Consider the following 14,958-nt stretch of genomic DNA (forward strand, 5'->3'; position numbering starts at 1 on the left):
GTCGCACGCAAAAGCAGCCTGAAGGACCGGGGTAAAGGAAGTGTGAGGGCCACTGGAGAGGGGGAAAAGGGTGCCACAACTTCCGGACCCTGGCCCGCGGCTTGAGTGCAAAGACGACTGCAAATCCCAGCACCACCCGCGGCTTTGGAGCCCTTCCCTTGAGGAACTACAGTTCCCGGTAGGCATCGCGGCAGCGCCTACGGCTCTTAGAGGGGACGTGGTGACGTAAACAGTTACCATGGAGTTGCGCTGAGTAACCTTGAGGTAGTGGACTTCGAGGCTGGAGGGGAAGCCACTGCGGGTGAGTTGGGAGGGAAAACAGGAAGCCTGCTCTAGGGTACAAGAACTCTGTGGAGAGGGGAGGGGCACACTGAAAGACTTAACAGCTTGCTTTCTTGGGAACCTGAGACCTACCCCCCCACCCCTTGCCTCTAACTCCTTTTCACAGTGAACAAGACACAAACCTTTGTGGGATAAATGGGCGAGGGGAGTGAAGGGAATTCTGAGAAACACACCCAGACAGATCCCTCCCCGCAGTACTACTGTCTCAAATCCGTGACATATCCTGGGAGATCTGAAACGCCGTCAAACGTGGGGTTGGTTTTCCTCTGGTCGACTAAGTCTTCAAAACCTGGGAGTAGGATTAGAGTAAATCATAGTCCCTAATTCTGGCGATGTAGGAAACTTTCTGGGGCTTGAACTGCCCCTTTCCTTCCAAGCAGGAAGACCCCAGGGTAGGGCCTCCTTTTCAGAGAGTCAGCAGGATCTTCCCTCACATATTTATTAGGGGTTCTGTCCTTAAATTATATTTTCTCCCTACACTACTCTGTGGTCTGCTTCTCCAAGTTCTGCAGTTAAAGCTTCATTCCTTTTAACAGTATTCATGACCGGTTTTTTATATTTAGCGACTTAACTAGTGTTTTCACATCCAGTCTTCTTTTGAACTTAGTGAGTCCAAGGATATTTATTCCCATATCACAGATTGGAAAACTGAAACCTATAGAGGAGCAGTGACTTGCCGGAGGCCACACACCAAGTCAGTGACAACTAGGACTAGACCCCAGTTTGCCATCTTCCAGCCAAGTCTCTAGCTTGAGCCTACAGCCTCTCAATAAGCTTAAGGACTTTTTCAAAGTAGTTTAACTGCCCTGGGGCAAAAGACCCTTTTATAGCCTACATTGGGTTATTGACATTTCACCCTGAATGAGTTTCAGATCTTTCCTTGAAAGTTTAAATGGGGAAAGGGAACTAGAGAGAATGAAGGCAATGGAAATCAAACAGATTTAACTAAACAAGAAGTAAACAATCTAATACAGCACCTGTCTGGTCCTGCCATGATTAGCTAGCTTCTGGTTGACTCCTAACTGACCCTAATTGAGTCACTTACTATCTTAAAGCTCCCTCATGCTTTGTCCTAGGCTAACTTCCCACCTCACTCTCCTCTTGAATTGTCTTATCCACATCTTTGTTTACCGCCTATATGCATCAGTACACAAGTATGTATCTCCAACCCTGCCCAACCTCCTCCCCAAGCTCCAGATCTATAGAACCAATTGCATCTTTAATAGCTCCTTCATATATCTCAAAGACATACAAACATGTCTTCAGTTCAGTTCAGTTCAGTCGCTCAGTCGTGTCCGACTCTTTGTGACCCCATGAATCGCAGCATGCCAGGCCTCTCTGTCCATCACCAACTCCCGAAGTTCACCCCGACTCACGTCCATTGAGTCAGTGATGCCATCCAGCCATCTCATCCTCTGTTGTCCTCTTCTCCTCCTGCCCCCAATCCCTCCCAGCATCAGAGTCTTTTCCAATGAGTCAACTCTTCGCATGACGTGGCCAAAGTACTGGAGTTTCAGCTTTAGCATGTCTTCAGCTGAACTCATAATCTCTATGTACTCCAAGCCAGGATCTCTTCCAATGTCTCACTGTATCCACCATTACAGAAGTAAAAAAAATGAGTTATCTTTAATACCTCTTCCATTCCCATCCATTATAAAATCTTGTCAACTTTACTTCTAAGTATCTTTTTTTCTAGTCCTAGCTCCCATCACATCCTTCCTGCCTTCCCTCCCAGCCATTTTGCATACTGCAACAAGACTAATCCTTCAAAATGCCAATCTGATATTGTTCACTTCCCCCACAACATTCCCAATTAAAAATATACCTTGGGCTTCCTACTGCTCTTAGCATTAGGCAACATCTCAACTTGGCTCCCAGAGAAGGAAATGGCAACCCACTCCATTACTCTTGCCTAGAGAATTCCATGGACAGAGGAGCCTGGTGGGCTGCTGTCCATGGTGTCGCACAGAGTCGGACACGACTGAAGCGACTTAGCAGCAGCAGCAGCAACTTGGCTCCTGCCCACCTCTCCAACCTCCAGTCTAACCATACAATTTCCTTCCCATTCTCCCTCCAGTTATATGGCCTTCTTTAAGGTCTTCAAAATTTCCAAGAAACCACTCACCACAGAGCCTTTGCACATGCTGTTATCTCTTCCTGAAATGTTCATCTTTTCCCTATGCCATAGTTATTTGCATTTATCTTTCAGATTTCTTGGAGTCACTTCTTCAGGAATAGCTCCCCTGACTGAGCCCAGACCAGCTCAGAGCCCTCAATTATAGCAACTTTGTGTCCCTCTCCTTTATAGTATTATTCACTGATACAGTATTTAACATATTGTTAAGTACTTACTACTTGCCACCACTGGCTTCCGGGGTGGCTCAATAGTCAAAGAATCTGCCTGCAATGCAGGAGATACAGGTTTGATCCTTGGGTCAGGAAGATCCCCTGGAAAAGGAAATGGCAACCCACTCCAGTATTCTTCCCTGGGAAATCCCATGGACAGAAGTGCCTAGTGGGCTACAGTCCATAGAATCACAAAGGGTCAGACATGATTAAGCAACTAAATAACTCTTGCCACCACTGTAGGGATACAGCCATGAGAAAAACATGGCTTCTGCCCCAGTGGAATTTATGTAAACACAGGTAGTTAGGAGATAATCTTAATGTTATGAGTGCTACCAGGGTAAATAAAGGGTGCATTGGGAGGCCAGAAGAAAAGTTGCACAACCAGACTTGGATATGAGGGTGGGCTTCTCAGGGGAAAAAAAGGGAAACCGGAGCTGAGTCATTAAAAGTTAGCACAGCAGAAAAGAAGAAACTGTACACCAAGCAGAGAAAGCTGGATGTGCAGAAGCCCAGAGGCAGGCACAGGAAACTTACTCTGAGTAGTTGAATTTGGCTGGACTGCGAAATTGGAGGTGAGGCTAAGAAATGGAAGTGTTTTGGGGGAGGAGGGGCAAGAACCAGGTTGAATTTGGGGCCTCCCTTTGGTACCTGGAGATGTATCTTCCCAGAATACATTAGATTATGTGGCAAACTTTTCATGACATTCTTCGATTTTTCCTTCCACCTGTAGCCCATAAATAGCTCTTACTGGGGCCAGGCTGTTGAATCTCCTATCAGATCTCTTCATCTGAATATTTCTCAAAGCTTCCTGGGCCATCATGTTGCTACGTACCTGAGAGGGAAGGGATTGCAATTGTTAGCAGTTTCCCCAAACTGAAAACAAATTTCCATCACCAACTTGGGATTGATTAAATGAAGTTAAATTAAGTAAAGCAAGTTACACACAAATTCTGTGGAAAACTGCAGCTATTAAAAAGGGTAAAATAATCTACAATAATTTGAAAAGGAAAAAAAATAGGTTTACAAAGGAATAGACAGAATGTGTTCATTTTAAAATATATTTTTGTTATGTATGTCTTATAGGAGGTTGTATTCCCAAACTGTAAATCATGAGCGTTCTTGGAGAGTGAGATGGGGAGTCACACTTTTAGTTGCTACTCTATGTACCTCTCTATGCTATTTGACTTCGTTCAGCTATCATGTTAACTTTCAAAGTTAAAAAACAGTAAATGATATTTCCAGTTGCAAGAAAAACTTCGAAACAGAGTAGGTATGCCCCTAACCCTGTCATTCATCAAGTCAATCAGTGTAGGCAAATGAGGAAGGCACTAGGGTCTGACTAGCTCTTGGTCATGAGGCTGAATAGCAGCTTTGGAGAAAGACTCCAGAAACAGCCACTGGAGTGAATAAGGCAACCTTACAGCTTGACACTTCTCCTCACATATGTCACTTCAAGGCTAACTATGTGACACCCTGAAGATATCATTCATTCATTCATTCATTCATTTTTCTATTTATCCATTTGTCCATCAAGCCTTTAGTGAATACTCAGGCTCAGTGCTTCCCTGGTGGCTCGGAGGTTAAAGCGTTTGCCTGCAATGTGGGAAACCTGGGTTTGATCCCTGCATCGGGAAGATCCCCTGGAGAAGGAAATGGCAACCCACTCCAGTATTCTTGCCTGGAGAATCCCATGGACAGAGGAGCCTGGTGGGCTACAGTCCACAGGGTCACAAAGAGTCGCACACAACTGAGCGACTTCATTTCACTTTAGGCTCAGTTGCAGGGTAGGTGGGAAGGTGGGAAGAGAGAAAGAAGTCTGCTTTCTGTCCCTGTCCTCAAGCCTATGAGTACAGAGAGAACAACCGGTTTTATTTATTGAACCTCTGTTACAGGACATACAACAGTTTTCAAGACAGGGTTTGTCTCCATTTTACAAATGAGGAAACAGGCTGTGATGAAATTTTTTTCAAAGTACAGTGGGGGCATGTATCTGTTAGCTACTGCTACATAACAAACCATCCAAAAACATGGTGGCTCAAAACAATAAACATGTATTATTGCTCACAGGTCTCTGAGTCAGCCATGTGTTTCATCTGGTCTTGGCTGGACTCATTCATGTGTTTGCAGTCACATGTGGGTTGGATGACTCTCCTGATCTTGACTCGGGGTGGGCTGGCTATAGGCTAGTCTAGGATGGCTTCACCTGGGATCGCTGGCTCTTTTTATCATGTATCTCACCTACTCGTGTTTCTCATATCCCTCCAGCAGGCTAGCGGTGTTCTCTTGGCACTGACAAAGAGCACGAGGGCAGGTCCTCTCTTTAAGCTTCTGTTTGCTTCATGTTTACCAGCATCCTTTTGGCCAAAGCAAGTCACATGGCTGAACCAAGCATCAGAGTGGATGGAACTATTAAAAGTCAGAGGGCAAAAGAGATGGATACAGGGGAGACCATGATAAGGTTCATCCAGAGAATTAATACAGGACACAATGATCAATTTTATTTGGAAAGAAAGTCTTTGAAGAGGGTACACTAGAGCTGAGTATTGAAATACAAGAGTATCCACTAAGTATGCAGCTGTTTCTTAGAACTGGATGCAGGCTGGTTTTCTACAACCAATAGCAACCCAGCAGGCCTTCCTGTACTCATGACAGACAGGGTTCTATTATTTGTATCTTGGCTTCATTGCTTCTGGTCAGGCATAGAACAGCAGGCACTCAACAAATGTTCGAAGAATTGAATTAAATATCTTACTATGAATGAGGTGTGGACTCAAACAGCTGAATCTTGAAGCCAATTGTTAGAAAGAGCAGTTTAGCATCAACACTCCCAAAACAGAAATCCTTGTATTTGGCAGTGTCTCAATTCTTTCCTCCCACAAACATTTCCCGAGTGTCTATAAGCCAGGTCCTGTATTAGATGATGAATAAGACCCAATACTAGTTCACAGCCTGAGCTGTTGTTTAAATGGAGAAAACTAATAACCCTTTCCAATAGGCTGATTTATCCAACTATCGGGGCTCCATTTTTTTAATACTAACTCTTCCAGAAAAATGCACCAGGAGCTGGTGCTACACAAATTCAGAAGCCCTTTGGAACACCACTGAGGTTCTCTGATGGTCAAGGAGACTAATGATAAAAATCTGCCCTTAAATACTGTAAACTAAAATCCATGTCCTGTAGGGCTGAACTCTGAGGTCCCAACACAGGACTCACTTTGAGAAAATATCCAGTCTTACTCAGAGGCATCAAACTCATTGTGGGTCCTCAAGTCTAGGTGAGAACACAAGCCACCTTCCTCTATTTCTACAAAAGAATAAAGTGTTTTTTGTCATGTCTGTAGATTTGATATCCAATGATTGAGAACTCCTGACAACCCATGCCCACCAGGTCTGTCCCACACTTGACAATTCAGCTGTCAAGTGACTCAAGCCAGCATTTTCCCAGAACTCAGTTGAGAATGCTTTTTCTCCTAACCTGTAAGTGTGCTGACAGATCTCACTTTTTTATATATATTTTATTTTTTGACTGCACTGCACGGCTTGTGGGATCTTAGTTCCCCAACCAGAGATCAAACCTGCACCTTCAGCAGTGAAACCACTGGACCACCAGGGAATTCCTGAGGCTGCTGCTTTTTTGAGAGGAAGAAATTCACTTTCCATTCCTCTAAACCTGTTCCACTCTATCCTTGCATATGTTAAGTCACCAAAAAACTAATTTACCTGGACTGTATTAAGCTTAAGTGGAATTACAAGCTACCAGGTCTGTGGTTTTTAAGAGAAATTCCATTTTAATAACATTTGTGAATTTCATTGTCTCTGCATACAAATGATTTGTTTATTTGAATCAAATGATGAGAACCACATATGCTAAATTTTCCCCTTTTGCTTCAGCTTCCAGGAAATTTCGGGGATAAGCAGAGTTTTCTAATTCCCTGGTACTTCTCTCTCACTTCCTTTATTCTGGCTTCTAATCTTTCTCTTCCATGTTTTCATTTTCTGTATCCATACTGTCCAGTATGGTAGCCTGTATTCACATGCGGCTACTGAGCACTTGACAGGTAGCTTGTTCCAGCTGGGATGTGCTGTAAGTGTAAAGTATCTCAATTTTTAATATTGATTATATGTTGAATGACATTTTGGACATAGTGGGTTAAATAAAATATATTACTAAACCTAATTTCACCTGTTTCTTTTGACTTTTCTTTATACAGCTACTAGGAAAATTCAAATTATGTATGTGGGGAAAAAAGCTACACACATGGCCAGCATTTGTGACGTTCATTATATTTCTATCAGGACAGCTCTTTTCTACAAATCAGCCTTTTCCATGAGCGTGTTATTATGATAAAAATACCTCAAGTCCTTTAAGAAAACAAGTGAAGTAGTAAATGCAAAGTTGACAGTGGTGGATGGCATGAGAAGGGGAGGTTGATTGGGACACATGCTTGTCAGTCTATTTACCTTCTGTTTGTGCCACATACAAACCCCCTCTGGCAAAGTGTGCCAGCTCTCCCCTCCCCAGGTGAGTGGTGGTCTCATGGCTCTGCCCAGTCTGGGAAAATTCTCAGCTTTATTTGAGCCAACAAATTGGAAAGGATCTGATAAGACAATTCACACCACATTGTAAATGACGGTAACACTGTTCACCCCTCTGGGGGTATTTCCATTTTAACAGGGAACAATCCCTGAACCCAAAGGAGTGAATCCCTAATGGTGGAGTTTCAGGCATCAGTGACAGGTGAGTGAGAGTGAGGCAGACTCTGGTTTTATGTGTATGTGTGTGTGTTTATATATGTACAACTACATTCAGGATGTAGCTGAAAGTAAGGTCTTTGGATGGAAAGATGACGGGGGCTGACAGACAAGCAGAGAAGGTAGCAAATCCCCATCTGTGTCAGGCTGCAAAGGGCTGGCAGACACCAAATTCACTACAGGCCCTCAGGGGTTTATTAAGCAACAGAATAGCCCAGCTGATGTCATCAGAGGATAGGTATCAAGATAGGTATCTGTGGTAACTACTGTGGAGTAGCAGGAAGGGTCTCAGAGTAGGATTCAGGAGACTATAATGGCAGTCCTCAGCTGACTCACTGGCTTAACTTTGGGCAAGTGCTTTCACCCTGGGGTCTCAGTTTCTTCATCTGGAAAGTAGAAGGTGTTTTAACTGTCAGTGAACTCTCAGGGATGTGAAGGTGCTTGGAGAAGTAGGAAGTACCCTACAAATGCAAGGAATCATGATTGGGATCTTCAAGTAGAAATGCAGCCACACAAAGCTGGGGTGGAGGGCTCTGGGGAAAACCCAAAAGCCGAACACCAGTCCTTCTCTGTCCTCCCAGGCTGAACCCGGATTCCCAGGGCCCATGCTTACACCTGACAAATGATGGCCTGAGCTATGAACAAACGGAACTATATGAACACTTCGGTGCAAGAGCCCCCTCTTGACTACTCCTTCCGAAGCATCCACGTGACCCAAGGTCAGCCCCCAGAGCACAGCACTCCACTCACCATGGCAGCCCGGCTGGGTGTGGTCCCTAGGGAGAAACCAGCCCTTTATTTAAAAGCCTAAAGAGATTCTTCTCATAAGCCTATGGGATTTTTGTCATCATTTTGGGGAGAAGTAGTGGGTAGGGAGGTGGGAGTGGAAGAATCTGACCTTTTAAAAAATCAGCACATCTGAAAGGAACCCAGGGGGCTTTTAGGGTAACTGATGTTCTTCAAAAGAATCCAGGCTACAGCAGGAAAGTCAGGTGGAAGAAAACTGGGGAGCTCGTCTATCAGCTGATAGTTTTATTCTCCATTTCTTACTTGGAGAGAAGAGACTAATAAAAGAAAAATACAGGCTGCTTCAGCATCCCAGTCAACAGGCAGAACCTTCTCTCCTATCTCAGGACACAAGCCTGTCCTGATCACCGGTAGAAACATGCACGGTCTTGTTACTAACAAACTGGAATGTTTGCAGTCAAAATAGTTATTGACAAATTTTATATTCATTCCGGTCATACCCACATTTATTCCATTATCACCCACACTTATTGCATGTTCCAGCACTGCCCACGCTCATCTTATCTTTCAGTGTGTTTGTAAGGGGGCAGTTAGTACCTCTCAGGAGGGGACAGAGGGAGGCTTCAGCAAGATCATATTCTCAAGGTAATATGCTTCCCAGGGAAGTTCTTCTGTCTTTGTTATCTGCTCTCATAAACACATCAGTACGTCTGCCCTCACAGAACACAGGCTGGCCTATCTTAGACGCATTACCTGGTTTTGGTTGTCTCTCTTAGGTAATCAGCGGCCACCTGTAAGTTCAAGAAGCAGATGAATAGTTATCAAGGATACTGGATACTACTTGGGTTTGGGTTTAGGGTACTTATAACTTGGGTTGACATCAGTCACAACAATAACTCCTGCTTGTTCTCTCACACACCCACTGGCTGTGATCTTCCTTTCTTATGCACACCATCACTTCTGACTGATGGGAGTCCATGTTCCACAGGGTTGTAGCTGAAATAATGGCTATGCACAAGATAGCTGAGGTGACAGAGAAAGAAGGAAGTATGACTCCCACCCACCCTGGGAATTCCTAGCTCTGAGTGGGGAGATGTAGTTCTGCCCTCCACGGTCCTCAGAATGAGGAGAGAAGTTACTATGACCAAGGATAACTGCACAGCACCAAACATAATCTGTACAGATGCCCTTTCATTCAGTACTTAAATACTGAGCACCGAACTATGATTAAGCACTTCTAAATATGTGTGTCAGTCTGTACACGTATGCCAGGCATGGTGCTTCTTGCTAAGCAAGGAAGGGACAAGCAGAGAGGTACATCTAAGCCCCAAAAGGCCAGTTGCCTCAGGTTCTCCACAGCACTTGGTGTATTTACTTAGAATTGGGGTTAGAGGACAGGGTGGTTTGGGGGAACTTGGTACACAATTTCCCGAATTAATATATGGAGCACAGAATCTGAAATGACAGTGACTTTAGAAGACAAACAGCCTACCACCTCCAATGCACAGTCCTCTAACTACTCCTACAGCTTAGGGAGTCCAACGCCACACACCTCCCAACCCTTCCATTCCAGGGTGAGCAATGACATACAGAAGTTCTTCACATCAGACTAACTCCTGCCCTCTGGGGACACATGGGGAAAGTTGCACGGCAACCCTTCAGGAGATATGAAGACAGATTATGTTTTCCTCAGATCATCCTGGAGGTAGACAATCCCCAGTTCTTTGAATGTTGGTGTTTTGGTCCAGTTTCCAGCCCTATCTTGGCCTACCCTGAACAGGGCAGCTTTGACTGATCCTCAGGCAATGCAGTGCTGTGATGGAGTCTGATTCTCAGTAACCATAGCAACCTGGACTCCCTCCTCCACCTGTGATAACAGCAACCCCAGGCAGCCTCAACTTTTAGGCAATGCCATCCCCAGGAGCTCCCCCTGAGCTAGGGATCAGCCCTATGCTTGGTGGTATTCCCAAGCCACTGCCTCCTCAAACTGGAGACTAGTCCGTATGCAGGTTTATTTTGATCTTAACTTTTACTCCTCTTTCATCTCAGGGTTCGAAGTCAGGAGATGTGAGGCTACACAGGTCAGGATTAGTTTATTCATAAGCTAGGGTACTCTCCTCCAGGACAGGACCCTCCTGCCACCTCCCCCCACCCTCAGGCCCCACCTGTGGGTTGTGCTCACTCCAGGACTAATACAGAGAGCCATCTGGTGGATGCTGCCTGACCTGCAGCTGAGTTCAAGTTGGGTAGGGGTGGAAGAGAAGCGTGTCCAGTCAGAGCTGAGGGGAGGTTGAAGACAAGCTGGCCAGTTCAGAAAATACTAAATAATTTCCTTTCTGGGAGGCAGCTTTAGACAAGTAACTAAAGGCATACATAATAGGAACAACAGGAAACATCTAATCACCTCAGCTGAGCTGATGAGTGGTTCTGGCTCTGCCACTTACAAGTCTGTGAGCTTAGGCAGAGCCCATTCTCTGCATGGTCCTTATTTGTTGAAAAACAAAAAAAAAAAAGAAGGGAAGGGGTCCATACAGATGGGTTCTAAGATCGCTCTTTAAAAAAAAAAAATTGCTCTATTTCCAACTCTACTCCTCAGCCAAACTTTCTGAGGGTGCTGTTTATACCACCTGTTTATATTTCCTTACCTTTCATTTGCTCCTGAACTCACTCCAATCTAGCTTGCCCCCAGGCCCTTGTCATTTCATTGAAACAGCCCTCAACAGTCACCAAGGACTTCTGAGTTGCCAAAATTACTTTTCAGTTTATTTCCCTGAAACTCCTACAGACTATGGATTCCCTGAGCATCTTTAAAACTATCCCATCCTGGTTTTCCCTGCCCTGCCTTGGTGACTCACTGACTTCTTTAAATGGAATCCCCCTCTTCCTCTCTCCTTCCCCCTCTCCTCTCACTCTGCTTGAACAATCTCATCTATTTTACTAACTTCTATACAGCCTATGCTAATGATTCTCAAGTCTGTCTCTCCTGAGCTTGACTTTCGTATCCAACTGCTTACTTGGCTGCTCCTCTTTCCTGTACTAGAGGAACCTCAGACATGCCACGGCCAAGCCTGAACTCCCACCTTCCCAACCGTGCTTCTCCTTTTCATCCCCATCACCCCATAGGACTGACATTTCCCCAAATACCAAGAAACTGAACAACACCTTGAATATTATTCTACCCTTACATCTAGTCAACCGTCAAGTCATGCTGTGTGTCCCCTTCATCCTTGCTTGGATGACTGAAAGCCAAAATGGAAGCTTCAGAGCGATCTTTCATTTCTGAAAGATGTGAATCATCTCCTTTGCTTTCAACCCCCCAGTGGCTTCCCACCTCCTACAGGATAAAGTCTAAGATGCTCAACCTGGTCTTCAAGGCTCCTCGCCTCCTCTCCCCTCCTTGCCCCCTTGCACAGCACATACGTGTGTGCCCATGCTACCCCACACCTCTGTGCCTTTGCTAGCGCTCTTCTCACCTTTTCCACTCCTGTGCCTGATTAATGTCTCCTAACCCACTGAGATATCCAGCTCAGGCTCAGCCTTCCCTGGGAAACTTGCCTGAGGTCTCAGACTGGGTTAGGAGCCCCTCGCCTGTGCTTCCACAATTTAAAGACCATTTATCATATTACATTGACTGTTTTGCTTTCATTCTGCCCACGTGATGCCTCCAAGACAAACATCTGCTTTACCCCTGCTCTATTACCATACAGAGCCTCTCGCTCATTTTGTTCACCACTGTATGTCCAGTACGATGCACATAGTTACTATTAACAGAAGAAGGGGACGGACATCCAGAGTGTGTTAACACTGAAGTGAAACTCTATAGGGTCTGCTGGTGGCTAATCCTGGATTTTGTGTTTTAGCATCTTGGCTCAGGTCCAACATCTCGTTCTTGGTTTCCTCATCTATAAAATGTGCCTCCCTCCAATTCCCACACAGGGGTAGTATGCTAATGCTAAGTCGCTTCAGTCATGTCCGACTCTGTGCGACCCCAGAGACGGCAGCCCACCAGGCTCCCCCATCCCTGGGACTCTCCAGGCAAGAACACCGGAGTGGGTTGCCATTTCCTTCTCCAAGGGGTGGTATACAGAGAACCTAATGACAGTCGACATGAGCATGTGACCCAAACCAAGAGCCTGGGAAGGGAAGTCTTTGGCCCTTAATCCCAGCTCCAACTGCTGGGGCCTGTGGGACAGTGCATGCAGTTGCACAAGACACGAGCATGGGGTTATGGCCCTGCCAGCTCCTCTAGCTACAAACCCTCCCAGCTCTGTCCCTTCCCACCCCCCAGAGCCAGAAAAGCAAAGATAACATACCCAAAGCTCACTCTGTGCCCACAGATCTGTTAAGCGAGGAGCCCCGGACAGGGCTACGACCAGTAAGGCACGCGAAGTCGGGGAAGTCAATGACCCAGTCCCTGTGGTTAAACAACAATGTCCTCACTGACTTGAGAGACTTCAACCATGCAGTTTCACAGCTCCTGGAGCATCCAGAGAACCTGGCCTGGATCGACCTGTCCTTCAATGACCTGACTTCCATTGATCCTGTGAGTCCAGTCAGGGCGGGCCCAAAGCCACCTTGTCCAGCCCCAGTCTCCCCACCTCCCACACTGTCAAGGAAGTAGTGATGCAGCATGGTGCTGTGCAAAGCACACAGCTGTGGGCTCACACAGTTATAGGTTCAAATCTTAGATGTGACTCTTACTGACTTTGTGACCTTGGGTAAGCTCCTAACCTTTGAAAACCTCAACCTCCCTGTCTGAAAAATGGGGATAAAAAGGCCAGCATTATAAACATTTTGTGAGGATTAAACGAAAACGTACGAAAAGCAACCAGCACACACCAAGCCCTCGCGTAGGAGGCTAAAGTAAAATTGTAGCTTACTGGGCACCCACTGTGCTTTGTGCCAACTTCTTCAATAGAGGTAGTCACTAAAAGAACAGCAGTTACTTTCCATGAACTCAGGCTAAATGCGAAGGAACAAACAAGACTGGCTGGCCTCTTTTCATCCAAGTTCTATGTTAGGAAAGGCAGGAGCTATCGTATGACTTGGAAACTATTCCCCAGGTGCAGGGATCTCAATTTAACTGTTCTTTTAAAAGCTCTGATGTACCTAGCAAGGTACTGTCCCCTGTTGTGACAATCTTAGAACACTAAAGCTGGAATGGTCTTCAGTGAAGGGACAGCTAAGGCTCTGGGAGAGCACACAGGTGCCTGCCAAGTCAGTGGCAGTGGTGGGACCCAGGTCCGTACTTCCTGCCCCTCGGATTACAGTGCTGTCAGTGTGGTGCCCCTGAACCCCTTCAAAGGTAAATGAAATGCTAAAGTCAATCTCAATCCAGCATGGCTGTGAAGGTGACAGGTTGTTCCCCAAACTTCCTTTTTGGCCACCAGTCAGTCCTGAGCAGATACACGGCTTTGTCCAGTCTAGCTTCCAGGCTCCTTTCCCAACAGGTCCTGACAACTTTCTTCAACCTGAGTGTCCTCTATCTCCATGGCAACAGCATCCAGCGCCTTGGAGAAGTGAACAAGCTGGCTGCCCTCCCTCAGCTCCGGAGCCTGACCCTGCACGGGAACCCCATTGAAGAGGAGAAGGGGTATAGGTGAGTCCCCTGCCCTGGATGTGGACTCCGGCTAGGCCCCCACGAGGGAAAGGAGAGCATGGGTTACAAACCCAACACCATCCTTCTGCTCTGCTTGGACCGGGGAAGGGAGGAGAAGGCTTTAGGCATTTCTTGCTTGCCAGTCAGGATAAATCCAGTCTCCTCCAAACTCAAGTCCCTCCATTCCTTGCAGTCAGGGGAGACAGGAGTGACTGGTGGAGGGGGAAAGGGGTCCTCCAAGGGGCTGGCCCCCAGCCCAAGTCTTCCCCACAGGCAATATGTGCTGTGCACCCTGCCCCACATCACCACGTTCGACTTCAGTGGGGTCACCAAAGCAGACCGCACAACGGCTGAAGTGTGGAAACGCATGAACATCAAACCGAAGAAGGTCCGGATAAAGCACAATGCACTCTGAGGTTCCCAGGACCCCAGCAGTCCTAAAGGCCTGAGGGTGGTCCGTTTGGTTTGACAATAAATGATTTGAACTGTTCGGCAGATCACCTTGTCCCATGCAAAGACGCCCCCCAAATCAGGTAACCAGCATCATGTTCTGGTCTTACATCACTGAAACAAGGAGGAAATGGAAAGAAAGGCCCACTGGCCTCAGCTGATGGCATAGCCCTGGGAAATGTATCTAACCTGTCTGGGACCTTTGGCGTTCTTTAGTTCAGATATCCTGAGGTTAGAGTTGCTTCGCAGAGCATCAAGGTCCTGTAGAGATGCCCCAGAGGCCTCTGTGACAGGAGGCCAGGAAGATGGGCTGTGACCTCTGGATGCCCCACTTCAATCAGATCAGAGTAGTTCCTCACTCATGTTTTATGTGTTATGATTCTGCTTAAGATTCCAGTTGATAAAAACAATCCTCTACGTGTTATGATTCTGCTTAAGATTCCACTTGATAAAAACAATCCTCTGCTTGAAACTGTGTGTCTGCTGAATCCGTTATCAGGTGCTCTTGGTCTGTGTGCAGACCTCCACCCCCTCACTGGGCTTCCTGGGAATTCCACTGAGCCTGAGGCAATGCCCACAAGGATGATGGCTGCCTCAGAGTTCAGCCTGTTCAGCTTTGATAGTGTTCCCATCGCTGGAGAAGGGACAAGCAGTCTTATCCAATCTGAGGTTAGCACGGGTCGAGTCTAAGCTAAGACCTGGGAATCTCCTGGATTCCA

General features: G+C 46.2%; 1 protein-coding gene and 1 long non-coding RNA gene across 5 annotated transcripts; one reads left to right on the top strand and one right to left on the bottom strand.

Annotated features, from left to right (window-relative positions):
- The first annotated feature begins 39 nt into the window (after nt 1-39).
- Nucleotides 40-14,279, top strand: LRRC51 (leucine rich repeat containing 51). 4 transcript variants are annotated; one of them, XM_086340600.1, is made up of 6 exons: nt 40-178; nt 7,367-7,429; nt 8,025-8,162; nt 12,528-12,733; nt 13,641-13,789; nt 14,063-14,279. In XM_086340600.1, the coding sequence occupies exons 3-6, from the start codon at nt 8,081-8,083 to the stop codon at nt 14,202-14,204; spliced, it is 579 nt and encodes a 192-aa protein (XP_086196726.1). In that variant the 5' UTR covers nt 40-178; nt 7,367-7,429; nt 8,025-8,080; the 3' UTR covers nt 14,205-14,279. The 4 variants fall into 4 exon arrangements, with proteins under 4 accessions (XP_086196726.1, XP_086196728.1, XP_086196725.1 ...); XM_086340599.1 differs by lacking the exon at nt 40-178 and adding an exon at nt 236-301; XM_086340602.1 differs by lacking the exon at nt 8,025-8,162.
- Nucleotides 4,512-8,984, bottom strand: LOC147358205 (uncharacterized). The gene is made up of 2 exons (XR_015142150.1): nt 8,944-8,984; nt 4,512-5,097 (listed from the first exon to the last, which is right to left on the bottom strand). It is a non-coding gene; the product is annotated as an uncharacterized LOC147358205 (long non-coding RNA).
- Nucleotides 14,280-14,958: the final 679 nt, after the last annotated feature.

Source organism: Bos grunniens, chromosome 15, assembly GCF_055505025.1.
Source record: "Bos grunniens cultivar Pamir isolate PY7600 chromosome 15, Bosgru_T2T1.0, whole genome shotgun sequence".
Classification (NCBI taxonomy): domain Eukaryota; kingdom Metazoa; phylum Chordata; class Mammalia; order Artiodactyla; family Bovidae; genus Bos; species Bos grunniens.

Coding starts and splice junctions, on each gene's coding strand:
- LRRC51 (XM_086340600.1), top strand. CDS start 8,081: ATGAACAAACGGAACTATATGAACACTTCGGTGCAAGAGCCCCCTCTT. Junction 8,163..12,527: donor AAGCATCCACGTGACCCAAG/GTCAGCCCCCAG, acceptor CTGTGCCCACAG/ATCTGTTAAGCGAGGAGCCC. Junction 12,734..13,640: donor ACCTGACTTCCATTGATCCT/GTGAGTCCAGTC, acceptor CTTTCCCAACAG/GTCCTGACAACTTTCTTCAA.